The sequence below is a fragment of the Passer domesticus genome, chromosome 2, assembly GCF_036417665.1.
Source record: "Passer domesticus isolate bPasDom1 chromosome 2, bPasDom1.hap1, whole genome shotgun sequence".
Taxonomy (NCBI): domain Eukaryota; kingdom Metazoa; phylum Chordata; class Aves; order Passeriformes; family Passeridae; genus Passer; species Passer domesticus.
The window spans coordinates 111,979,852-112,005,674 of record NC_087475.1 but is presented as its reverse complement, the minus strand read 5'-3'; the positions used below and the strand labels follow the sequence as shown (position 1 = coordinate 112,005,674).

Genomic DNA, 25,823 nt, shown 5'->3' with positions numbered 1-25,823 from the left:
TGGCTGAATAGCTGTTAAATATTCTGACAGAGATATTGGACCAGAGTCATGGATGGCAGTTAAACTGCTATTTGCTTTGGCAATTCCAGCAGTACAATCTTTGGAACAGTAGCTTTATTGAGGTATCTTGAACATCTTTAAAATTCAGAAAAAATAGCAAAAGCAACACTCCAAATGATTAAAAAAATTTGAAGAAACCTCAGAGAGTAATTACATTTTCACAGCATCAGCTATTAATAAAAAAATAAAATTAATGCAGTGTTAGAATATTGGAAAATAAGTTGGATCATACTCTGAAAGGAACCAGTTAAAATTTTGGAAGTACTTTATAAAGGATGGAATAGAGAAATTAATGTAGAGGAAATCCTTTCAATAAACAGATGTTCCCTGCTTATTTTTTGAACTCAAGTGACTGAGTCAATGGTACTAAAAATAGAATGCACTGGTATCCTAACCATTATGACATACCATAGTACATTTTATAATGGGCTTGCCCTAGCATCTATTGAACAGCTGCTAGGGTTTTTTTTAGTTATACTAGTTTAAGACTTGTTTAGATCATCATCTGATGTGCAGAACATCATCGAGAAATGCTATACAGACTTCAGTCTGTAGTTTTGAAATTTTGAAATTTGTAGTTTTTTGGTTTTATAGGTTTTTTCAGTAGTTTCAGTTTTGAAATTATCCTGAGTTCCTAATTCTCTTCGGCTCTTCTAAGAATTTCAGCTGAAGTATTTAGTTTACAAAAATTAACAGAAATCCTCATAGCTAACTACAATCTTGTTTTTCACAAGAAGAACAACACATGGCTTTCCCCACAGCTTTCAGTAAAATAAATCATTGCCCCAGATCAGTATTTCGCTGTTGTCAAAGTAACAACCACAACAATAACAATAAAAATCACTTGATAATAATGAAAACTTAAATTTCACACAAGGGGAAAGCAAATGAAAGCAGTCATTCACCTCCTAAAACTTTTGAGGATGTTTTCAGGATGTCAAGAGGAAAGATAGAAACTCTTGCATTTTTTTCTGAAGAATTTCTATTGCCCTTGCCAGCAGAATACCAGTCAAAATCACATTGATTTCTAGTCTTAAAAATCTATTGACTCTGAAAATCAGATACAAAAACGTTTGAAATGCCTATGAAATTATTCTGAAGATCAAAACATTCTCAAAACTATCTCCTGATCTGTGTTTGTTATTTTCTATTCTAACTCTCCTTAACTAGGAAAAAAACTCTGAAATACCTCTTTTCCCCCTTTTTCTTAATTAACTATCAATTTTTAATGAATATCTAGATTATTATAAGGAATCACTTATATAATTAAAAACCTCTTTTATTATAGAGTTAGTGGCTTTTCTGTACCACAAATTCCTGAAAATATCTAGGCTGATTCTTCACCAGTTACAAACACCATCTTATCCCTATAGTCACTATAAAGAAACCATAAGGAAAAATGGTTTATAATTTAAGCTGAATGTTGAAAACTTATTTTGTTTAAAATAAAAATATATTTAAAAAGCAGAGACAGCAACTCACTGCACCTGAAAATGAGTCAAGATTTTGGTCAAAAGGAAATAAGAAAGAAGGAAAAATGTGTATGCGTATATTATGGCCATACAAGCAAAGTCAACAGCACTATCCTGTGATGTGAAAGAATCAGATCAGGGATTTCATTACAGGCACCTAAGTTCATGTATCTGTAATATGATTTCTAAATGAGTAGCATTTCCTGATTTCCCATAGATCCCAAATCTAATTTTGAAGTTCTATATTTAAAAATGCCCTAAAGACACGTACCCTGACGAAAACCCATGTGTTTTTAACCAAAGACTCAGTTGGTGTGAATGAAATAGTGTGATTTTCATGGTTGTTTCATCAGGTTCACATGCTTGCTTTGCCTGCTGCTGAAAACTGTCATTTGTAACAAAGAGCATCTGAACTCTATGAACACTGATTGTCTTTGTACAAAAAGCCCACTATTAGCCCTGAGGCAGATGATTTATGCTAAAGTTGCACATTTGAGAATGAAGCTTGATTTCTGGAAAGCTTCACTTATTTAATCATGTTCTGGCCTCCTGGAGATTCCAATATCCCAGACCTCCATCATGTAGTCCAATAAGAGAAATCCTTCACGTGTTACTGTCTGACTGACACAATGTCTGGCACAATGAAGTGTAAACCCCAATTTTTTTCCTCTATGGCTGTCGCATTTAACTGAACTGTGAGCTAAAGACAGTAAATCCATTAAGAACAACATCTGATTCACTTCCAGTATAATATTGAAAATTAGTTTCTCTATGATCTTCACTAAGATAGACAGAAATAGAATATAAAAAATTTAAATGTGTTGAAAGCACATTAAGGTTGCTAAATCAAGCACTTGAAACTTAGGAAATGCCAATCACAGCTCTGCTTCCTTGAGTAACTGAGTTATGATCCAGTATTTAATTATACAGTCAGGTCCTATTTTTTTTTCTCCTACATGTGTGGGCCAATGTATTCAGATCGCTTCCTTCTAAATTAAAGAATTAAATTGGTAACATAAGTAGGCTGCTGTCCTGTAAGTGGATCAGCACTTGCACAGGAAAAGTGCTCACACTGAACTGCAAGCACCACAACTTGCACCAACAGCAGTGTCAAAGTGCCTGTCAGGGTCCAGCCTTGGCCCTGGGAGGGCAGTGAGATCCAGCAGCTCTGGGCCTGGATACTGACAGACAAGCATAGACTCATCAGATTCATCCTGGAAGGCTCTGTGGCTAAGTGACTGCAACTTGGCACTGCTTTGTGGAGCTCCAGGGTTTCTATTCACAGCCCTGCCTGACACGACCTTACACAACCTCGCAGTTACCTCACTCATAAAATAGTGGGGAACGGCCACTGCCCCACCCAGGAATAGGATGTGAGGGCTTGCTCAATAATAAGAGTTGTGGACCTCCCAAAAATAGAAACAGTCCATAATGAAAGAGGTAAGAGCAAAATCCTACTTCATATAGCTTCACTCAAACCTAAGCATCCTCAGATGAATGTCCCTTTGAGGCTGTCTCACCTGATCTCCCATCCAATTCCCCAAGAACTGAGCCCTGTAGGTTGGGTGTAGATTTAGGAAATTAGCTCTGTAAATTTTAGCCATATATTTTAGCAATCCTCACTGGTTGTCAGTCAAGGTGCTGAAAAACTTCCTGAGCCATCACAACCAATACGAGGGTGGAGTAGCAATTTGAAGGTTGCTTTTGAAGAAGCAACCACTGCAAAACAGTCTAGCATTATAAACTAGAAAAGCAAAAAATTCCTTGTAGTAGGATAATGAGCATAAAGAAGAGTAAAATAAGTAATTTTGCTATGCTTGCAAAAATATGACACTGTTCCACTGTCTGTCAGGTTCATTAGAAGATGTGTGTTTTGCCTTTGTTGTCAGTGATTTTTCTGTAAAGTGGTGTCAGAGGTATACGAATTTCAAATTAAAGAACTCACAATTTCAGACCCAGTCATTTATCACCACATATCATGAGCAGAACTTTTCAGCTAGATTCAAGCTTTTATTTGAGGAGGCAAGGTGAAGAGAGATGAACCTATAAACCTTCCCTTTGAATTATTACACAAAACAAATCCAGCTGTCTAAATTCCATGAAATTAATGTATTTTTAAGATTGATAAAAATTAGGACATACTGAATTTCACTAGTAGCATTAAATTGATTCTGACAAACCACAATGAATTTTCAACTTTGGAACACTTATTTGAATCTTGGAACAATACATTCAGTTCAAGTTGCATTGTTTGCAGCACAAAACTGCACAAGTTTCCAAGTGATGTAAGGTAGGTTGCAATAGTATGTTTCCAATTCATTTCTTTAAAATGGTACTTTAAATCAAACTGCTGTGATATGGTGCACAGACACACCCTGGGAAACTTGTGTTAGTGAACTTGAGTGAAAGGGCCAAACATAGACATTTATATATATGGGAATAGGAGATACACAATAAAACTGTCTTCTTATATAGCATCCACTGATGGGCTGCTCCTGAGACTTTTAAGGAACTGATCACTCTACTATCACATTAAAAATACCTCACAAAGCTGGCCAGAATTTCAGTCATCAGGTGTTGACTGACAAATAATGTAAGACACATTATTTCTTGTACACTCAGGATAGGCCAGCTCTGGTTTTGTAGGTCAGTTAACACAAAGTAATTTCTTCTCATAAGCTGAGAGTAGTTTTTCCTTTCACTGCTCCTCACACCCACTGCTTGGTTACAATCCTAGCCAGTGAGATAATCGCCACCCAGAAGAAGCATTCCATTTCCTCTTTTTATATCCAGTTATGCTGTCAGTTCCTCCTAGTAAGCAGTTGCACAGCCCCCGGAAGGAGAATGCAGCCTTTCTTGGCGAAATGTGTCACTGTGCCTTTCAAGTGAGGTAGAATTTAAGGAAAAGCTTAAGTCAGAGAGATTTCCTCACCACTTAGCCCTTGCCAAGAACTTATTGTATCCTAGCAGTGCATGGGCTTCAGCTGATGGTTTGCTATCACACATCAGCTAACTCCTGTTTGCACTCAAAACCAATATCCTCATCAAGGAGAAAAAAAAAGATGAAAAAAATATAAAAGAGTAAGGGGAAAAAAGCACCTACTACAGAATACTTAAAGGTCTATCTTTTGAATGTTTTTGTAGATCATCCTAAAAACAATGTGTTAAATACTTGTTTGTACTCTCTTGATTCAATTATGGTTTGCTGGAAATTTTCACACCTATTAAAAGCTTATTTCCTTTGCCCTCTTGAAATATACCTAACATAAAAGCACTTGAAACTCTTATGGTATGGTAAAATAATAATGTTTGTTTAGACCTCCTGGTAACTGCAAATGGAAGTGATGCAGAGGGGAACATGGCACTCACTCTACTGGTTGCTGGGTTTTTTTTTTTAATCAGTACTCATGAAGATTCTGGATTACATACTGCAGGAACATTTGTATATATACAATAAAGGATTCAACATTTTAACAATTTTAACATTTGGAACAATTTAACAATATATAGAAGAAAAAGATTACCTTTCTCTAATTGAGTTTATTTTTGTAAACGTTAAGAAGGAGGCTGGAATTATTGGCAGGATAAAAAAGTAGAAAATAAAATATGATGCAATGTTAAGGAAGTTAGGCTTCCTGCCTTTCATGTCCCCTTCTTGCAAGCTATTCACAACCTTGTCATTTCCTACTGCCGTCTCTTGTCACAAACCACTCTGCTCTCTTTGATTTTCCCATGGTCTCAGCTTTCCCTGACTTGTTTTCAGTGTCTCACATTAGCATTCTTTTTTCATAATTTGTAAGAGCACTCCCCTTTCTTTTACATCTTTCTTCAAGACCTATCTATGCCATAATTCCTGCAAGAAATTTACCATGTGACTGTATCTTGAGAGATGTGAATGATTCCTTACTGCTCTCTGTAATAAAAATGTAATTACCAGTTTATTTTAATTTATGAAAAAAGGACACATAGATTATCACATGTTTCTTTATATTCCTTGTTCCAATCTTTCTTTGTCACTCATCTTTATGAATTGAAAGTTAGGTTCAATAATATATGAATATGTTTGGTTTTTAATTCCCTTGGCTAGGGGATGAGATTGTATCTCAGTATAGTCACTGAAAATTAGTAGTACGCAACAATTAGCTAGGAAAGATAATGCATATTCTAAAATATTTCTAAAACAGAAAATTGCATTCAAGCTGAGATTCTGTTCACACAAACCTCAGGCACCAACCATCACATTGTCCTACAATGCAAAGAGTCCCATAAAGCTTATAGGGTTTCAGTTGTCCTTATACCTCATGCCATAAACACATCTCAGCCCTGACTGCAGGCATTCACCTTTAGCAAAAGCAACAGCCAACTTTTTTTGGATGCTTTTAAGCTTCCCCTTTGATTTATTTAATTTTGACTTTCACTGTTTGACAACAGCTCTCTGGTCCTTAATAATACTGAATGTGCAAACCAATAATATTTATCTACTCCAAAGGGTCCATGTGTGTACAGGGTATGTTTGGGGAAATTAATACTCCCTCAGCATGAGCTGATAGGATAAACATCAATGAAATTTCTGCTGCTGAGAGAACGTGCCATGTGGGGCACCTGTTTCCTGAAACCTTTCACCAAGCTGGGCATGTGTGGCACTTTCCAACCTTCCCCCTATAAAAAGTCTCTTCCTCCTCTAGGCTCATGCAAATATGTCCTTTTACTTTTCCTGTTTTACAATTCCACAAAATCAGACATACTGCACATGCAGGTAAATTTGATAGTTAATTACAGTCCTAATGGCATTCCACAAACCACTGAAAGGAAGTAAAGATAGAAACTGTCAATCTAGAGAATTTAGTCTAATGAAATTGTTAATGGAAACATTAAAAGTTATCAGACAGGAAAACTGACCACAAGCTACCACTCATGAAAAAAAATCCATCCGTTACACTGGACTACATTTGATATTGTAAACACTGGAAAGTTAATGTAAAATTTAAAAGCAGTTGTGGTTTAAATGTAAAAGCATTCTGTTTTACTCCATAAATTAAACTGTACCTGGGGAATCATTAAGGCTGAAGGCAATTCGTACCGGCTTATCAGCAGGTACCCTGGCGGTGGTGATCATGTGGGCACTTGAGTCAATGCTTTTACTTGTTTGCTCCAGCTGCAATAATACAAAAAATATATTTATTACAGAGCATGTGACATCATTCAACAAATGAGTTTTAATGCTTTTCATGCACTCACAGCTGCCTTTCCCATCCTAGCTAGATGTTTAGAATCAAAGTCAAGGGAGCGCCATTTCACTTTTCCATTTAAAAAGAATTTAAGTGAAATTCAGTGCAGAATCAGACTGCTTTTATTTTTGCTATTTATAGATTAGAAAGAACGATGGCAAAGGAAGCTGCCTCTCTTCTCACCTGCTTGCTCCCCGCCATTGCCCCTTCAGCAAGCCTTGACTCGTGGCAATACTGCCTGGTTCTGAAGGTGAAGAAGGAAGAAGGGGTGGGGAGTTGAGAGTAACATGACCCCAAGGCTGCCCTGTGATTGGAACCGTGCACACCACTCCACATGGTGTCAATGAGGAGGCACTCATCCTCCTACCTTCCACCCATACTCCCCCAGTCCAACTGCGCCTGCAAGTCACACACTTCATGGCCAAAAAAATTCATGGGGTCTCCAAACCTTGGTGGTGATTCTTCAGTGGAAGCCTGTGCAGGTGTAGGGGTCTGTCTGCATGGATTTAGCTCCTGGGTTAGGACCTTACTCAGTCCTCTGTTTTTCTTCTGAGACCATCGATTCCAAAGCGTGATTTTACCGCGATGAAACCCTGTCCATTAAGAAAACTGCTAGTTCATTTCAAATATTGCACTAAAGAACTGTTGAGCAATAAAAGAATGAGCTACTTTTGATCTCTAACAGTGTAATTAAAACATCTCTGTGCCCTGAGAAGTTGTACACTGAGCTCTACTATGTACATTTAACTTTTTGAATGAACAGTTTTGGTTAAACTCTATTGAGTAGCTGAATGCAAACAATCCCCTTGATTATCTAGCACAAAGCTGCTAAAATTCAAAGATACTAATCTTCTGATTAGCACCATGTGTGGAGAATGTGAAGTCAGTGGGACTTTGTGCATGCAAAAGATCTGCCCATAAAGAAATTATTTTAGGACTCTGGACTGCTATCCAGCACACATTGTATTCATACCAAAAATGTGGACAATTATGCTTTCAAATTACCATAAAAACTTCTTAGGGAATTAGAAACCAAATTCATCAGGAAAATACAATGGATTTACTAACTCACTGTCAGCAGACAACAAAGCATTCAGCTGATGAAAACAAGAGCCAGTTTCCTAAGCCAACAGTCTTGCAGTTTTACAGTAAAGTACCTATTGTACTGCATGAAAATTCTACCAAGTCATTTTAACTCATACTGAATTATTTTGCAGTCTCAAAAAGTCAATAGAACAGAACACTGTTTCAGGAATATAATTCTCCTTGGTGGTGTACAAGTGAATCAAACACTTCTCTGACATCAATGCCATGCAATCAGTGGAAGAGGATAAAATTTGCATTGGGTCCATTAATTTCAGCATTTCTTGTTTATTTGCTTGGTCTTTATATTTAGCTAGCAGAGTGATATGGTTACTTGTTATTAGAAGAGCATAATCTTTTCTTACAATAACAATAAATAATCTAAAATCCTTACTTTGAATAAATTTTATTTCAAGCTGAAAGTGTCTCTTTCTGCTAGTATATGAACGATATCAGTGATTGCTCTCAATTTCCCATTACTAGTATTCAAGACCCACAAAAATGGATCTGTTATCTGTGGAGCAGAGGCAAAGAAAAGCCAAATAAATTGCAGCCATGTTTTCAATTCAGAAAAAGACCCTTGGAGTCAACTGAAATATTTTATTTTGAAGTGAATTGCATCAGAGTAAATAATTTTTACCTTCTGAGCATTCTTGATCTTTTCCCCACCCTGACTTCAAAAGAAACATCTGAGTCATCTCATTGTTTTTAAAACACAAAAAATTACCAATGCAAAATTCTTAAACATATTTCCCTTCCTTACTTCCCAATACAAGGTAAAGAAAAAAACCTCTCCAAATAAAGAGATTTTAAGTGATAAGCAAATCCTTAAACTTTTTCTTTGCTTTTCATTGTTCTGTGCTGTTTGTACACTTTCTCTGACACTGACTGTCTCAAGTGGTCTTCCACATAAGAGTACACTTCACATTTCACATCATAGACTAAGAAATTAAAAGGATGCCTTCTGCTAGAGTTTTTAAAGTTGCCATAACAATATTGCTACAAGACTGTTTTTTATCCCAATCACACACTCTGTGGTGTGCAATGTTTTTAAATTAACTCTTTTAACCATCTACTCTGTGAGGGCAAAAGTCAATACCCTTTCAGTAAGAAATGCTGCATTCTATTGAAACACAAGAGAAAGTATTAATTTTATTCTAATTCAGAAAAAAAAAGAAATCTCATCCTTATACACAGCATTTACCCTGTTATCTTTTTTTTATATTGCATTTATCCCTTCTCTCCTTTTTTTGCGAAATCCTCAAGCTCTTCATCACAAAAAGCAATCACAGAGAACAGAGAGGGATGGAAAAAGCCTGTGTGCAAACAAGGTGATATTATGAAACATGCAGTCCAACTACCCCTAATTCCCCACATGCTTTCTCCATGAATGAAGAACAGTGTCTCTGTAGACAGAGATGAGAGTGAGTGGGCAACCTGGAACTTAATCAGATTTAATGAGCAGCTCTCATCTTCCCAACAATTGCCTATAGAGCTGGCTGGCTGCTGTTCCTCTGTAAAAAACCTGCAGCAGAACTCAGATTAAATGCTGTTACAGCTCTATGGATTTTTTCACACCTGTTGCCTTACCTCACTTAGCGGAGTGTCTGCACTTGTATAATCCAGGGCCAGCCACTGCCTTGGCTTGTCGTTGCCTTTCTGGAGTAAAGCTTCAATAAAAGAAAAGGCTGCACCTGCTGCATAGCAACAAACTGACAAGGTCTGAGAAGCTGAGACAGCTGTCAGGGCAACATGCTGCTACCTGCACTTCCCATAGGCTTTGCTGTCCCAAAAGATAACCCTTTTCCACAATTCTGATTTCCCTTCCTCTCCTTGCCAGGGATGAGGAATTATGATGCTGTCACGCTTCAGGGAGGAAAAAATCCTTCTGTTACAGGCATTATTAAACAGCAAACTGTGGTGAGCCCAAGATTTTTAATTCATTAGTCCTGGCAAACCTGAAATACAAACAGACTTGCTTCATAGGACAGGAATGTTTTCAGCATGACCCAATCAGTGTCTGTGTCTATTCCAGCAAACTGGCAAAGATAGCATGACTCCAGTCAGCAAAAATGTCTGCAGCTCCAATCAGCTTGGGCTGACACTGCCAACTTGGACTGGCTACAAGCACACTCTCAAATGATAGCAGTGACTATCAAAGCTAACAACAACTGATGGACTTGGCCTCTCGGGCTTCCGATCCTGTTGGCTTTGACTAAGCCAGGCTTGTTTAAGAGAAGCCACTAGCCCTTCTCTTCTGAGGAGATAACAGCACATCTCAGAATGCTATAAAAAGCAGATATAAAAGCAGATGTATTTATAGACCAGTGATGGCAGTGATAAATGAAGCTGACTCAGAGATTTGACTGAACTCAGAGGATTTCCTAGTGTGATTTCAGATAGCTTTTTTTCTTTTTTTTTTCAAACTCCTGGCAAGCAATTTAAGGGATAAATCTTGAAGTATTACAAGAGATTAATTTCTTCAGTTTAAAGTTTTATTTTCTGTTGTCAGAAAATAAAAGTTTAATCCCTGTCATGCACATGTACTACCTACATGACTTCTTTGATTGAGTGCTACCACTGTCATTGGAACAAGTGGGAAAAAATGAAGAACAATTACAGAGTGATTTTACAGAATGGTTTTACAGAATATCTTTATTGTTTTGTGCTTGAAAAGGGGGTCTCCTTCAAAATGTATGTGAAGGTATATTTCATCTTTAAATTCCTAATGGAAAGAGCTTATCTAACCCAGATCTATATAGATACATTCCTAGATTCCCTTGGCTGAGCTGACATATAGAGAGGTTGCTGGACAAATGAAGACATGAAGGGCTAAAGTAAAATTTTCATCCTCCCTCACTCTCTCACCTTCTGTCCCTAGATCAGGACTGATCTCACCAGGGCAAAACTCTGGAAGCTGCCAGTTGTAGCCTCAAAAGACCTTTTTTATACTTCAAAATTCCCGAACTGCAAAAATATCCTACCCACACTACCTTTACTCCAGGAATGACGTGGGGAGGCATTGGACAGCTACACCATTAGTCAAGTATCCCTTGAGGCTGTCTTTAACTGCAGTGGGATTTCTTAGCTCTGGCCCACACAGCTGGTGGAAAGCTGGACTGCACCTATGACTGAACTGACCATTTTCTCTTCTCTCAATGTGTTTCTGAAAAGACTGAGGGCTCCTTTGGAAGGGGCAGAAGACAGATTTGCCTCTGATCACAACCATTACAGCAAATAACATTCTACAGCTCAATATTATCTGCTCATTATTATTGATGTCCAGCTCCACATCCAATTACTGTGAAAGTATTGGAAGATACAGAAAATCCTGGCTCCAATGGAGTCACAAAAAATATTCTGCATCAGTTTTCACAGAGCCAGAGTTTTCCCCAGGTCATAAGATATTGCTTTGTATGGACAAATGATATTCAGATAGTATTCGTACTTTCATTACATGCCATTACAGTAAAGCCTAAGAAAGGCTCTCTATGTGAAATCTTAAGACAGGCAAAACTTCCAGTAGCCATGACAGCAAGGGTCTTGGGCATAAATGATGTCTGAAAAGGGCAGGGTCCTTTTTTCCAGATGGCTCTGACACTCCACGTTTCCACACTGACACTTCAGTTGCACTCACTTTAAATAGCATGTGCACTTGCAAATTACATAGATCATCATTTTATGTGTTGTAGCCACTACATCCATGTGGGTTTTTTTAATTTTACTGTTTCTAGTTAAATCTGTATTTTTCACAGACTCATGGAACACAGAGCTTTTAGGAAGGGACCTCTGGAGATCACCCTGCCCAACCCCTCCTGCCAAGGCAGGGTCACTGGAGCAGGTGACACAGGAATGCATCCAGGTGGGTTTGGAATGTCTCCAGAGAGGGAAACTTCACAAGACTCCTGGGCTCCCTGTTCCAGTGCTCTGCCTCACTCCATGGAACTCCATGTTCTTCTTCATGTTTGGATAAAACTTCTTGTGCAGTTTATGGCCATTGCTCCTTGTCCTGTCACTGGGCACCACTGACAAGAGCCTGGCACAATCTTCTTGTCATCCTCCCCGGAAATATTGTATGGATTATTGAGATCTCTCATCTCATCTCATCTCATCTCATCTCATCTCATCTCATCTCATCTCATCTCAGTCTGCTCCAGACTAAACAGGCCCAGCTCCCACAGTCTCTCCTCCTCAGAGATGCTCCAGAACCCTCATCATCTTTGTGGCCTTTGCTGGACCATCTCCAGAGCTCTGAATCTTTCTTGTCCTGAAGAGCCCAGTTCACAGTTACACTGTGTGAAGCTTCTGTGAAGTGTTCTGCCTCTGAACTGTGGGCTGAGATCCAAAACTGCACAAAGCAAAAGGCCCTGATTTGCATTTAAATGTCAGCTCTGTGCTATACACAATGATTAGTCACCTGAAACTACTGCTTTATGGGAGGTGGCATATTCTTAAAATGTGAGACTGTTATAGCATTCTGCATACAGGAGATCAAATCTGAAGCATCAGGATGAATGATTTGACTGTAATTATCAACTATCTATTCTTGGGATGATTGTGCTAAAACTCTCAACAACATGGACTCAAACAGCATATTTCAAAAAGTTCTTTAAATTACTTTATAAGGGTAAACTAGGGAAGATCAATTTTAAACAATGGGAAAATTGAAGTCCAGGATGCTTCACTTTGTTGACTTGCTCAAATTAATAGTCCAAGGCATTTGGGTAGAGATAAATCTCACAATTCTTCCTTACTAAAGAGGTGATTAAAATAATTGCACCAAAACAAATTACTCTCCAATTTCTTGCAATACAAAAAATACTTCTTCCTGACAGACTGCACATACACTTTACAGTCATCTCTGTGAAAATTACAGAACGCTGATAACTCCAGGGTGGTTTTTGTTGTTTGTTTGTTTGTTTTTGTGTAGGAGCACAGCCTGTCCTGTTCCTTTTTCAGAATACTCTTAGTAATCAGGTTCCTGGTATCCAACCAAAATTCTTTTGATCCTGCATCACTTTATGAAACTGGTGATGTGCTAGAAGAGGATATCACATTTTATTAGTCAAAAACACCTTAAAGGAATACACTCTAAATTAGGAACACTGGGACTTACTGATATTCAGTAGTGGAAACATGCAAATTTTCAAAAAGTTTTAGGATGAAGTAGCAGTTATCCTACAGATGTTAAAAAAGCCAATATCTGCAATCTAATAAAACACCTGTTGCCTTCACTTTTTAGCTGTGCTACTTTCAATTCATCTCAGTGTCCTCGTATAAGTAGTATTTTAGTAGCATATGACCTCATTCATGCTAAAATGGTGTTTTGCAGATTGCCAGTCACTATTTAAAAATACACTTTAAATATTCTAGCATATGGAAGATGTTCCAAGAAGAAATCAACTAAAAAAAAATATATTGCCTGAAATTACACAAAGAGCAAAATCACTCACAATCCAACATCCCATATCCTGACAACTGGAGCAACCAACAAAGTATTTCCTTAGTGTTCTTGGGTGTTACCTCTGGTCTCCTTGCCTAGGTAGTGTTTTAACACAGGTAAAATAATGTACCTTCACCAAAGTTCTACTCTCATGGATGGCTGACCCCCACCAGATTAAATTAAATCATTAACACCAGCAGGAAAATACATTGTGCACTGAGTTATAAAAGAGGACATAAGCAAAATTATAATTAATGGCAAACTGATATGCAATAGCTGAATTCACTTACATAGGATCATGCAGGTTTAATAAAGGAGATCATTGCCAAGAAATGAAAGATTGGCTTAATCAAGGTAATGTGGATTTACTGGAGCTGAACCCAGCAATTCAGCAATTTTTACACCTGCCTCAAGATAAACTGCAAATAACTACACTGTGAATTATTTGAAAACCTGGTTGGTGAAACTCCGTCACTTCCACAGCAAACTCCAGGCAGAAACTGTGAAAAGCTAATTCTGCTGAAAGAAAAGTGAAGCCTTTGAGATATGATGCTGCCAAAGATCCTTGTGAAACTCTGCATGGAAAACAAGATGAAAGTTGAAGTTAGAAATATTACTGGAAAAGCTTCACTATTGTCAGAAATCAACAGGTGCAAATTTACACACTTTATTCACATCAGCATAGAGATGAAAATAACCTTTAGAAGCTAATTATGGGAAGAATGATGGTGGGTCATCTCAGCAGGGAATGCTGAAGGAGGACACAGTTAGACAGTGTGCAGCAATTCACTGGGAGGTCAACAGCTGAATGTTCAAAGCCAGCATTGGCTAGCACTGGCTAACTGGAAACATCAGCATTTAAACAAAAATGCATCCATTTTGCTTACCAATTGTGCAGCTAAATTACATTCAGCTTGGTCCTAGATGAGAAAGATGGTTCTCTCACGTCCATGGATTAAGTGGATTAATCACTCCACTGCAACTGGACTTGCTGTTCCTGAAGGAAATGCTTGGCTTATCTCATTTAGGAGCTCACCTGAAGAGGACACTACAAGATATTACAGCCTCAGTTGTTGATGATGGCTGAGGTCATCATGCTATGATGGATACATGCACAAGACTTTCAAGGCAGCACAATATTTAATCAAGCTTTGCTGCTCTGAGGAAGATACCAGCATGTAGAAGAATGTGACAAAATCCCAAACTGCAGCTGGTATTCTGGCAGTACTTGACCCCTCACTACTGATTTAGCACTGAAACTGCCTTCAGTAATACTGGAAAAAGGGGCCAAGGTGGAGATAGGGCAGCACTTTTCCATGAGAAAGAACCACATAGAGTGTGGCATAGGGGCAAGAATGGGCAGAGACTATGGGGTGGAATTAACACCACCACCAAAGCCCAACCCATTTCCTTCCTTCCTTCCTTCCTTCCTTCCTTCCTTCCTTCCTTCCTTCCTTCCTTCCTTCCTTCCTTCCTTCCTTCCTTCCTTCCTTCCTTCCTTCCTTCCTTCCTTCCTTCCTTCCTTCCTTCCTTCCTTCCTTCCTTCCTTCCTTCCTTCCTTCCTTCCTTCCTTCCTTCCTTCCTTCCTTCCTTCCTTCCTTCCTTCCTTCCTTCCTTCCTTCCTTCCTTCCTTCCTTCCTTCCTTCCTTCCTTCCTTCCTTCCTTCCTTCCTTCCTTCCTTCCTTCCTTCCTTCCTTCCTTCCTTCCTTCCTTCCTTCCTTCCTTCCTTCCTTCCTTCCTTCCTTCCTTCCTTCCTTCCTTCCTTCCTTCCTTCCTTCCTTCCTTCCTTCCTTCCTTCCTTCCTTCCTTCCTTCCTTCCTTCCTTCCTTCCTCCCTCCCTCCCTCCCTCCCTCCCTCCCTCCCTCCCTCCCTCCCTCCCTTCCCTCCCCTCATATTGCTTCTCAAAATGATGATACTGATATTTCTTACAAAGAAATTTCTCACAATGCTAACTGGCTCTGCTGTCAGTTTTCCACAAAAACCCAAGCAAACAAACCCCAAAATTAACAAAATGTCCACCTTTTTTGTTTGATTTCGAGTACTTCACAGGAAAGAATTTTGATGGTTTCATCACTTAAACTGAAACATGTTTGCTACAGGGTTTTTGACAGATTGGCACTAATACTCTCAAACAGATGAGTTACCTTTGAAAACTAATGATTCCAGACAACAGAGAATAAGCTCTAATGTGTTAATCCCTTCCTTACATCTAATCCATAGTATGACTAGAAGGAGCTGTTTACAGAAACCTGCTCTTCAATGCTGCCCCTCAGAGGGCACATTCTAGAAATTCACAGTATCACAGAATGGCCTGGGTTGGAAGAGACCTTAAATATCCTCTGGTTCCAAACCAGGCCATGGGAAGGGACACCTTCCACTAGACCAGGCTGCTCCAAGCCCTGTGCAGCCCAGCTTTGAACATTTCCAGGGATGGGACAGTCACAGCTTCTCTGGACAACCTGTACTAGGGCCTCCCCAACCTCACAAGGAGGAATTTCTTCCTAATATCCAATCTAAACATTGTCAGTGGGAAGCCATTCCCTCTTGTCAATCACCCCCTTGTCTAAAGTCCCTCTCCATCTTCCCTGCAGATTCCCTTCAGGTATCGGAAGGCTGCAGTTAGCTCACCCTGGAACCTTCTGTTTTTTCAAGCTGAACACTCCCAACTCTCTCAGCCTTTCCTCACAGCAGAGGTGCTCCATCCCCCTGACCATCTTTGTAGCCTCCTTTGGACTCTCTCCAACAGGTCCATGTCCCTCTTGTTCACCAATATAGCACATTAATGTAAAACTCCTTAATTGCGTTAAAAAACTGCTTTTGCTACAGCAATTTTTGTCCAAAAAAGAACCTTGATGCCCCATTCCACATTCATCCTACCCCCTAGTGACAACCTTGTTTTGATTTTATAATTTTCCTCATATTATCATCTATAAGAATCTAAAAGCAAAATGAAATCTCCAAACTAAACTTGTAATAATTTTTTAATAAGCTCTACTGGCAGTACCAGCTAATTGTTTTAGCACCATGAACGAGACAGGCTGCTGTAGCTCCTGTCTGAGGCATCTAAACCCTGATTCCAAAAAAAAAAGTGTGCACATACATTTTTTTGTGAAAAATTATATGTTCCAGGTTACAATTTAGATTATCAAATTGTCTGTTACTTGGGAATTTCAAGTCTTCAAACAACATAAAATTAGAAAATAACTATTGAACTAGCTAAAAGAGAACTAACTCCCATCCCAATCACCTAGTTCTTAGAGTTTTACAGCCATAAATAAAATCAAAGTGGTTTAAAATGAACTAAGTCAGCAATTAATATAGCTCACAATTCTCGACAAGTTTTAGAGTGCTCTTTGTGTGGAGAACTGACAGTTTGTATTATCACAGCTTAGCAACTGATGATATTTAATTTTAAAGCATTACTTTCAAAAGTTACAAAAGCTGCGGCAGACAGACATGACAGACTGGTTTTAAAATTTTAAAAATTTCAAAAAAACAAGTATAATAAAAGAGTTTCAAATATTTTTCTTTCTGCAAAATTTTTTACAAGCCATAATTTGCCATTAATGATTACAAAAAAGTGAAAATTAAGAAACATTGTCTAATTTCTTGCTGATGAACGCCCTTTCTTTAAAGTTCTGTATATCCACATATTAGACGGTTTTACTATTGCTCTTCACACCACCATTGAGAAATTTCACCATAATCTCACTTAAGCTTCCTTAAACCAATAAACAGACACAAAAAGTTAAAGCAGCAGGATTCTGTGAGACTTAGATGCTGTGTAAAGACTCCTTGTTTTATTCTATTCAGGGAGAAACATCTAAAGCATGTGTCTGGAATCCTCTGACACAGGCAAGTAGAGATACATGCCCAACTGAAAATAATCTGTTCTTTAGACTACTGAGAAGTCTGCAGAACATTTTCAACCTTTTGGAACCATACATCATACAATGGTGTCACACAGCTGGTAATCCCACTTGTTCTAAAATCTCCCTTATTTTCACCCTAGGGATGGTTTATTATAACTCCTAAATCTGAGAATAGATTAACTGAATAAGCCACACTGTTGTTAGTAACTTAACCCACATCAACTTACAAGCAAGTAAAATCATTAAAAAAATTTTAACAGTAAAAATATTGTACATGGCAGTCTTTCATTGTTTCAGCTAGGAGTGTGATTCTAGTATGTAATATCAATTATTAGCTCTCAAATTCATAATCCTTTTAAGTCGCATCAGAACAGAGCATTTTCTTTTGTAGTTTTTTTGTACATGCTAGCAGTAATAGAAATTCAACACTGACGACAAATTGCTGGTTACACTGTAATGTAGAGAATTAGAATCATGGAGGCACAACTTCAGGGAAAAGACAACTTTCTAATATCCAGCCTAAACCCTCCCTAACACAGCTTCATGTTGTTCCCTCAGGTCATCTCACCAATCACCAGAGTCAAGAGATAGATGCTGTCCCTCCACTTCCCCTTGACTTGAAGAAGTTGTAGACCGTGATGAGGTCTGTCCTCCATCTTCTCCTCAATGCCCACATTTTAGTCAACAGAACTCAGAACCTGAGACATAAAGATGCATAATAAACATTTAGACATTCACTTTACTGTACCATGTTAAAACAAAAGAAAAAGAAAAAGCATGCTCAAATACACAATGGATAAAATCTAGTTTTGATAACCAATGAACACCTAGCCTGCAGAGTTACTAAGATAAGCAATACTTATGATGAAAAAGAGTTTTGACAATTATCCTTCAGAAGAAAAAAGGCAGAGATTTCTTTATGGATCCGTTACTGTTTCAAGAATCTTAACCCCCAGTACAGGGTCTGAAATGAAATCTGCCTGATACTACTGAGTCATGGAATCATTAAGGTTGGAAAACACCTCCAAAATCATTGAGTCCAACATTTGACTGAACACCACCATGTCACCTTCACCTTGGAACTTCAATGTCTGGTGATATCCTTTAGCTATTTTCAGTGAGCTTCGGGCTTAACAGCAGGATGTCACCATTTTTCTTGTTGTTGTTGTACATATTACAACACTGGTACATTCGCAATGACCTATTTTGAAGGTATATTAGAAAAATGTTCTCTGCTCATTCCTTATATGTAAACTGTATTGCACTACCTAAATGATACCTTGGTTAACTGTCGGTAATGATTTTATTTATTTATGTGTGTATATATATATATATATAACTTTATTTTTAAAAAATAAATAGTACAGTCTTCAACATAACAGGTATTTTTAGGCAATGTGTTTGACAGCTATAGCGGATCTATAAGCTGCACAGATAATTTGGCTTAACAGATACCAGCTCAACTAGCCTAGCTCAAAGTAAACAAGTCCCAGGGCACGATAACAATAGGTCAGATGTAAACCCAACCAGAGGACTCAGCACCTTTTGCAGAGTGCAGTGATGCGGGTGCACAGATGCACCCATACCATTAGCCAGTGAGCTAGGTGGAGCTGAGACCCTGAACCAGTCATGTCTGTAACAGAGGGAAATTTGAAAGCCCTATAAAAGGAGCTGCCCCACAATAAACTTAAGCTGTTACTGCATGAACCTCGTAATGTTCCTGTCACTTGCCTGTCTCCAAAACTGTAACAGTGTGTATCTACTGTTCAAAAAGAAGATGATCACACTTTGGGTATTTAGTGTGCAAGGCTGAGAACAAGTCCCATGCAATAGTCTCAACTTCTGGTAAGAATCCATTCTGTGGCTTTTGGCCCATACTACATTATGACATGATTCCCTTATATGTGCAACATGATGTAGCATCTCCTGCTTTGCATAAGTGCACAGCATTTTATTCATTAACATTTCCTTAAACACCTCAAGAACCATGTAGGAAAGGCTATGCATTTTCCATAGAGGGGGCTATGGGTCTTAGTTACAGCTGGGCAGGCTTTGCAGTGCAGAAATGAGGGCTGCAGGGGTGTCTTTACAGTTCTTTCAATTCACCACCAGGCACAGATTCTGGCCAATTTCTGAGCTGCTGGCAGATACATGCCTGACAGAGTAGCCAGGAAATAATGGGACATGCTGAAGTTCCCCAGGTCACACTGGTAGGTCACATTCCATGCTGGCAGCAAGAAGCACAGTGTCCTTGCACACCCTGGGCCAGAAAACTCTCACAGACCTGAGTTCTGGAGAATGAATGAATTTCTCAACAGGTATATTCAGATGACACATGACGAACAACACTAAAATTAATCCTCAAATAATAAGGGGGACGATATGAGAAACAAAATTTTTTGTTACTTGGGGAAGGCTTTTAAAATTATTTAGGCAGATAAACAAAGTAATAAAAATTGGAAAAGCCTCTGTCTCTGTCCTGAAGATCTTGTACTGGTTTAGACCATCCTTAGAAAATTCCAAATTGAGCAACAAAGTCACAATATGACAAAGTGAAGAAAGAAGACTACAGATATCAGTGGCTCAGGCACCAGACAGTGTAAATTGTGGTCTTGATCTCAGAATCCTGCCTTTTTAGCTACTTTTTTTTTTTTTCTTAGTGTTTTCAGAGCTGAAAGAAATACAAATTAGGTGCGGTATCAGCTTGTTTCCAGAAGGCTGCAGATAGATGTTATTTATTCTACTCTTCATTATTTCTTTTGGGTATTATTTCTGCAGACATCTTCATTTATTCAATGCTGGGTTTGCCCCTCTCTTCTGCTGTTTCCGGTCTTTTCCAGTTACAGCCTAAAACTCCCATTTCCTTCACTCCTCATTTTGGTGTTCTCCAAGTTTCCATAACCACATAGGTCCTGGTAAGTCCTTCCCACACGACAAGAACAGCTGAACTTTAGTAGCAGCAGGCATATATTTCCAGGCTTCTGTGCACTCTACAGGATAAAAGTTCCCATATGACCAAGCTGAAAACTGAGGAAAGGTGTTTTGCCAGGTGTTTGTTATCTGATCCTGCAATTCATTTCCTCAAGCAAAACAGACCTCACCATCTAGAGGACGTGTTATTTACATTTTTTTTCTTAGTGCAACAAAACAAGAAGGATTTCAACAATTTTGCCTTCTCTTGGACTGTATTTTGTTGAGTACTGTACCAGTGTCACAACATGTGTCTTGACTGTACCTACAATACAAACTCAATACAAACAGCATTGATTCCTTTCTGAGATTATTGTCCTTTCCAATTTGCTTGTTCTGAGGAACTTCTGATTTCTTGTCACCTGTGCAGGTGGAATCACAGAACTGTTTAGGTTTCAAAAGACCTCTAATACCATTGTGTCCAACTGTTCCCCCAGCAGTGCCAAACCCACCACTAAACCATGTCCCTCTGCCTCATCCAAAAGTCTTTTGAACACTTCCATGCTAAGGCAACACTCCTCTAAAATCCCCAGAAATGCTTTCCTGTGACTCAAGCTAACTGGATTAGCTATAGCAGAGAGAGCACACACTGAGGTAAGAATTCCAAATGGTAAGGAAATCTTGCTTTCCTGTTGTCACGATCCGCTAGTAAAGCGGGGGTCATGATGGTTCATTTAACCAATCTCAGAGTGCAAAAACAACAGAGAAGGGGATTTCAGTATTAATCAAAACAAATGCACCTTTTATTGAATGCCCACAGGAAATGTGATAGAAGGATTAGAAAGGAGATAAAGAGGGGGGAAATATAGCTACCAAAGGAGAGACGAAATCCTCGTGGTCTGGCCAATAGATCCATCTTGTCACATCAGGAAGAATCTCTATATCTTGGTAACTCAGGGGTCTTTCATAGTCCTCTGCTGGGAGGGGAACAGGTACAGGGCAGTGGAGAATAAGTCCACTGAGAAGAAGTACAGACAGTCCCGTTTGGAAATAGGACAAACCAGTCCCAGCAGTCAGCGCGACCCACTGTTTCAGGATTGGTTTCTATGGGAAACCAGGCTTGGTCCAGCGAACACACCTGCAGGCAACACTTGGCAGACATCCTGCTAAAGCCAGCCCAGCACCCCCATGTTAGAATTTTAAGGGTCTCAGTCTCAGTCCTTGGGGGGAGGCTTCAATCTCCCTCCTCGATGACAGTTGTAAAGCAGATGAGAGATTTTCCATGGGGGATCACCAAAGTTACCTCAGAAAGTCAGACTTTCTCCAAAGCGGGTGGCATCTGCCAAGAGGTGGGGAAATTCATGGGCTATTGTGATGAGTGGGGATCATCCCAGCTTGAAGCAGTGTACTGTGGTGGCACAGCAAGCACACCTGCAAACAACCACTTGGCGAGCATCCACCTCAACCAGGCCAGAACTCCAGCCAGGGTCTTCAGGGTCCTAGTCTCTGTCCTTGCTGCGGTTGTGAGGCGAATGAGGGAAACTTTGGAGTGTCTCTCACACCTGTTTAGCTTGCAATCCTCTGCGCAAGTGAGAGAAGCCCAGGATGAGGGTAGTGTTTAACCCAGGACCTGTAGAGCAATGACCTAAGTAGTACTTAGCTGACTGGACATACTCTAGTTAATTAGTCTGTTCCTTCCCATTACATTACACGTGACATAAGTACAATCTGGGGAAAAGCTAAAGTAACTGCTGCTGCTGTTACTGAGAGGATTATCCTGAATGTTCAGCACTATGTGGTTCACAATTTTCTTTTTCAGGTTTAAGCATGATTCTCTGCAAACTCAGCACGACCCTTAGCCTTCCCTCAAGATGTCACTCACATTTTTTTTCACTGCCAGTATTATTGGTGAAACACAACTGTTCTACTCACACTTCAGCAGATGCTTTTCAAACCCTTCTGTTCCATTGCTCAGGTTCCCACAGCTGAATAAGCAAACAAAAATTACCATTCTGTCCTTCTTATGAACTTCCCAAGATCTTGTTAAAATTCTACCCTCCCAGAATTTGACAAACAAGTGCCTACAGATAAGTCGGGGATTTCCATGTGCACAATTATAGATTTTGGGTGGGGAAAGTGCAGCCAACAGCCAATAGCCAACCCTCTGACCTTTGCATGGTCCTTTAGCATGTCAATGTGTATGCAGAAAATAAATGGTGTAGATGCATAGCTAAAAAAAGATCAAGGCAAATCAAAGTTGTGATTAGACAGTGAGTCCCAAAGAAATCCTGGTTGTAACACAAAGAGATGTTTTAGTGTTAATTCAATACAGCTAATACATAGATATTGTCTATATTCATAGTCACAAGCATACATATATATTATGGTTTTAGTAGTATTCTGGCTTTAAAAAAGCAGCTTTGATAAAAGCACTGTGCCAAGAGGGAAGTTCAGAAATCACAGCAATGTAGAATATCCTGAGTTGGGAGGGACCCACAAGGATAACTGAAGTCCAGTCAGTGGAGTAAGTGCTGTGGAGGGAGCAGTCAGGTATTGTCTGCTATTGAGGGGTTTCTGTGTGGGTTGCTGATTTCCTCTGTCAGAAGTATTGTTGTTGTTAGTGCTTGTTTTCTAAACTCACTGGTGTTTCTGGTAAATTGTTCTTACCTCAACCTGTGAACCTCTTATGCTGCCTCTTCTCCTCTCTAGCCCACCGTGTGGTGGGGTAGGGTGGGAAGGAAGGACAGTGAGCAGTGCATGGTTTCAGTGGAAGTGGAAGCAATAAACTGGGGAGTACCATTCCTAAATGACAACAACTCTCAGCCACCTCTCCTTCAGGCTGGACAAGCCAAGTGACCAGAGCCACTCCTCGTCGGGCTTCTTCTCAAGACCCTTCACCATCTTTGTGGCTCTCCTTTGGATGTTCCCTAATAGCTTTATATCCTTCTGATATTGGGGTGCCCAGAACTGCCCCCAGCACTTGAGGTGAGGCTGCTCCGGTGCACAGCAGAGCAGAGCAGGACAGGACAATCCCCTCCTTGGCCCAGCTGGCGATGCTGGGCCTGATACCCCTAGGACACAGCTGGCCCTCCTGTGATTCATATCCAACTTTCCTGGAATCCCCAGGTCCCTTTCCCCAGTGCTGCTCTCCAGTGTCTTACTCCTCACTCTGTCCATACATGTGGGGCTGCCCCATCCCAGGTGCAGAATCCAGCACTTGTCTTTGTTAAACTCCTTACAGATACCTGGAGACAGCAGAAGACAGCAATGGCACAGAGAGAATGCAGATTATAAGGAGAAAAATTTATACAAAGATTTGTAGAATTAGGGCAAAGTACAAAGAGTTATTCAAGCTGTATGCATCAATTAGCAGACAGACTAGCAGACATCCATCAATTCATAGAATCTAAAGTTTTCTGTGATCACTTAGAAGTAAGTACCTCTTCTGTTCTCCATGGGTAACATTAGATTATGGAAGTTACTTCATAAAGTATTTTGACCCTAGAATGGGATGGATATTTCCTTCTTCCCTTGCTCAGTGTGATGCAAGATACACTGGGAAAAAAAAGAAGAGAGGGATAAATGGGGTTGTTCCCCAGCAAATTTTTTTGGAAATGCCCAAAACTCTTTGGTCGTGACAGACATGGCTGAGTAAGATCCCTCTTTTGCTTCAAGTGGCATCTACCTCCAAATACGTCTGGCAAAACTGCATACAGAATGTCTGAAGTTCATTTGTGGGGCAAATTACATAGTTTAATACTTCTGGGCAATGTACAAAACTGTTACCCTGTTTTACAGGGTAAAACGATTTAATTTCAAGAATTATGGGACAGTAAAATTAAACTGTGTTCTTCTGAGGTTACTTAAGCAACACATAGCAAATGATTTAATGAACCTTGCAGGCAGCCTGCTGGAGAGGTGGGGTAACAGTCTCTGTTGGCTTACAAGCTCAATATTATTTCTAAGGCCCTGAACTCCTTGTCTTTAAACACTGTATTTGATTCTGTGTGGCCCAGAAACAAAGTTAATAAAACTTGTCAAAATTAAAGCAGATCTACCGTCTCCTGGCAGGGCCTCAACTACCTGCAGAGGTGTCAAGGTGGGCCTCCAAACTGCTCTGCACATGTTTGCAGTGAGGAAATTACTTGGCATTGCCCTGGATAACAAGCACTTGACTGTACTGCATCAAGCTCTGGGATCTCCGGCACAGGAAAGACAGGGACCTGTTGGAGTGAGTCCAGAGGAGAGCACCAGGATGATTAGACGGATGGAGCACCTCTGCTGTGAGGAAAGGCTGAGAGAATTCTCAGAAGAAAGGATATTCCTTCATGTTTCATTTTTGTATACTTTCAAGGTGAATCAACAAGAAGGGACATTTAATCCCTGAAACAGATAGCAGCTAACAAGCAAGTTCTAAGTGGTGTCAGAAAAGCAAATTATTTGTTGTTAGAATTGCCTTGTTAAGGTTTAGGGCTTGACATGCTTTAATGAGCTCAGATTTAGGGGAAGAAAAACAAAGGGAAGAAGGATACCCCCTGATACTGGACACAAAGAATGCAGAATTTATGGGCCAGAAGAATATCTGGCAGAAAAAACCTAATAAAGCCAATTCAGCAATTCTGTGGAAATCAGCTTGAACTGGGTGAAGGGTAAATCTGGCAGGAGGAGATCATTACCACCGACTCACAAACCACCAGCTCAGGAAACTCACAGACTCAAAAGACTAATTGGCATGAGAAGCAAGAATCATTTTTAGAAAGCAGACAGGATACTAATTAATAAGAGAACCATGTAACTTGCAGCCAATGAACAGTAACTCCTTTGTTTGCCGAAATGTATTTATAGAAAAAAAAGTTTTCATAGTTAGTCTGAAAAATGTGTATTTTATGATTGGCTTTTAGCAAGTATTAAAATGAATATTGTATGTGTATGTTAGAAAGTTATGCTGTATTAATTTTCGTAAATATAGTTTTAGGTTATAATGTTAAAATAGAAACGATGCTATGCAAGATACTTGTTTAAGAAAGGACTCGCACCAGATAGCAGCCACAGGACACCTAAATCTTTCAGAGAAAGGGAATTTATCAGCATTTCTTATCAGCAGAAAACGAACTTCTTCCCACCTCGCTCAGACGGCATGAGGATTAAGAGGAAGAAGTTGACAGTGACCAGACAGAATCCTGTGTTTGAATGGAATTTATGCATCATGTATGAGGTGTATGAATATGCAACAGGCGATTGTTTTTAAGGGTTAATCCTCTGTTAACGGGGGTCCTTTTTCGGGCTTGTGTTGCCCAGAAAAAGGTACCTGGATGTCCGTATCTCTTTGTTTTTATTGTCTCATATTGTCCTAATCGCAAATATTCAAATTTTATTATTCTAATTATATTACTATTTTTATAGCCATTTTATTAGTATTAAACGTTTAAAATTTCAGAAACAAGTGATTGGCGTTTTTCACAGGCAAGGTGTCCCTGCCCATGGCAGGGGGCGAAACTGGCTGAGCTTCAAGGTCCCTTTCGACCCAAATCACCGTGTAGTTCCATGATTCTCAGTTTTCATATCATGGTGCTTATATTTGGGTAAGTACGTACTAAGTGAAACGCTTGACAGCAGTCGGCTCAGTTTTATGACGTTTATCATCAGCGGCCACGAAAACTCTGCAATGTTCCTGCAACTTCCACCGCAAAACGCACCGAGGAGCGCCCGGGGGACGCTCTCCTGAACGAGACGTGGAAAGAAAGAGGGAGCGGAG

At 39.5% G+C, this 25,823-nt stretch overlaps 1 protein-coding gene and 1 long non-coding RNA gene across 8 annotated transcripts in view; both read right to left on the bottom strand.

Moving 5' to 3' along the window:
- Positions 1–10,830, bottom strand: part of MAP3K7CL (MAP3K7 C-terminal like) — a 33,178-nt gene extending 22,348 nt beyond the window's left edge. Inside the window, exons 1-3 of one of the 5 annotated variants that reach the window (XM_064410773.1) lie at positions 9,434–10,830; positions 7,209–7,353; positions 6,579–6,687 (exon numbers count right to left, since the gene is read on the bottom strand). In XM_064410773.1, coding sequence (XP_064266843.1) covers positions 6,579–6,648 — 70 coding nt within the window. In that variant the 5' untranslated portion in view covers positions 6,649–6,687; positions 7,209–7,353; positions 9,434–10,830. The other 4 variants (XM_064410774.1, XM_064410775.1, XM_064410777.1 and 1 more) reach the window with 4 other exon arrangements.
- An 8-nt stretch (positions 10,831–10,838) lies between these two features.
- LOC135294869 (uncharacterized) lies at positions 10,839–25,795 on the bottom strand. 3 transcript variants are annotated; one of them, XR_010356870.1, is made up of 4 exons: positions 25,663–25,795; positions 17,727–17,856; positions 14,174–14,334; positions 10,839–13,861 (listed from the first exon to the last, which is right to left on the bottom strand). It is a non-coding gene; the product is annotated as an uncharacterized LOC135294869 (long non-coding RNA). The 3 variants fall into 3 exon arrangements; XR_010356871.1 differs by adding an exon at positions 23,509–23,623 and having other exon boundaries at positions 10,839–14,334; positions 25,663–25,788; XR_010356869.1 differs by having other exon boundaries at positions 10,839–14,334.
- Positions 25,796–25,823: the final 28 nt, after the last annotated feature.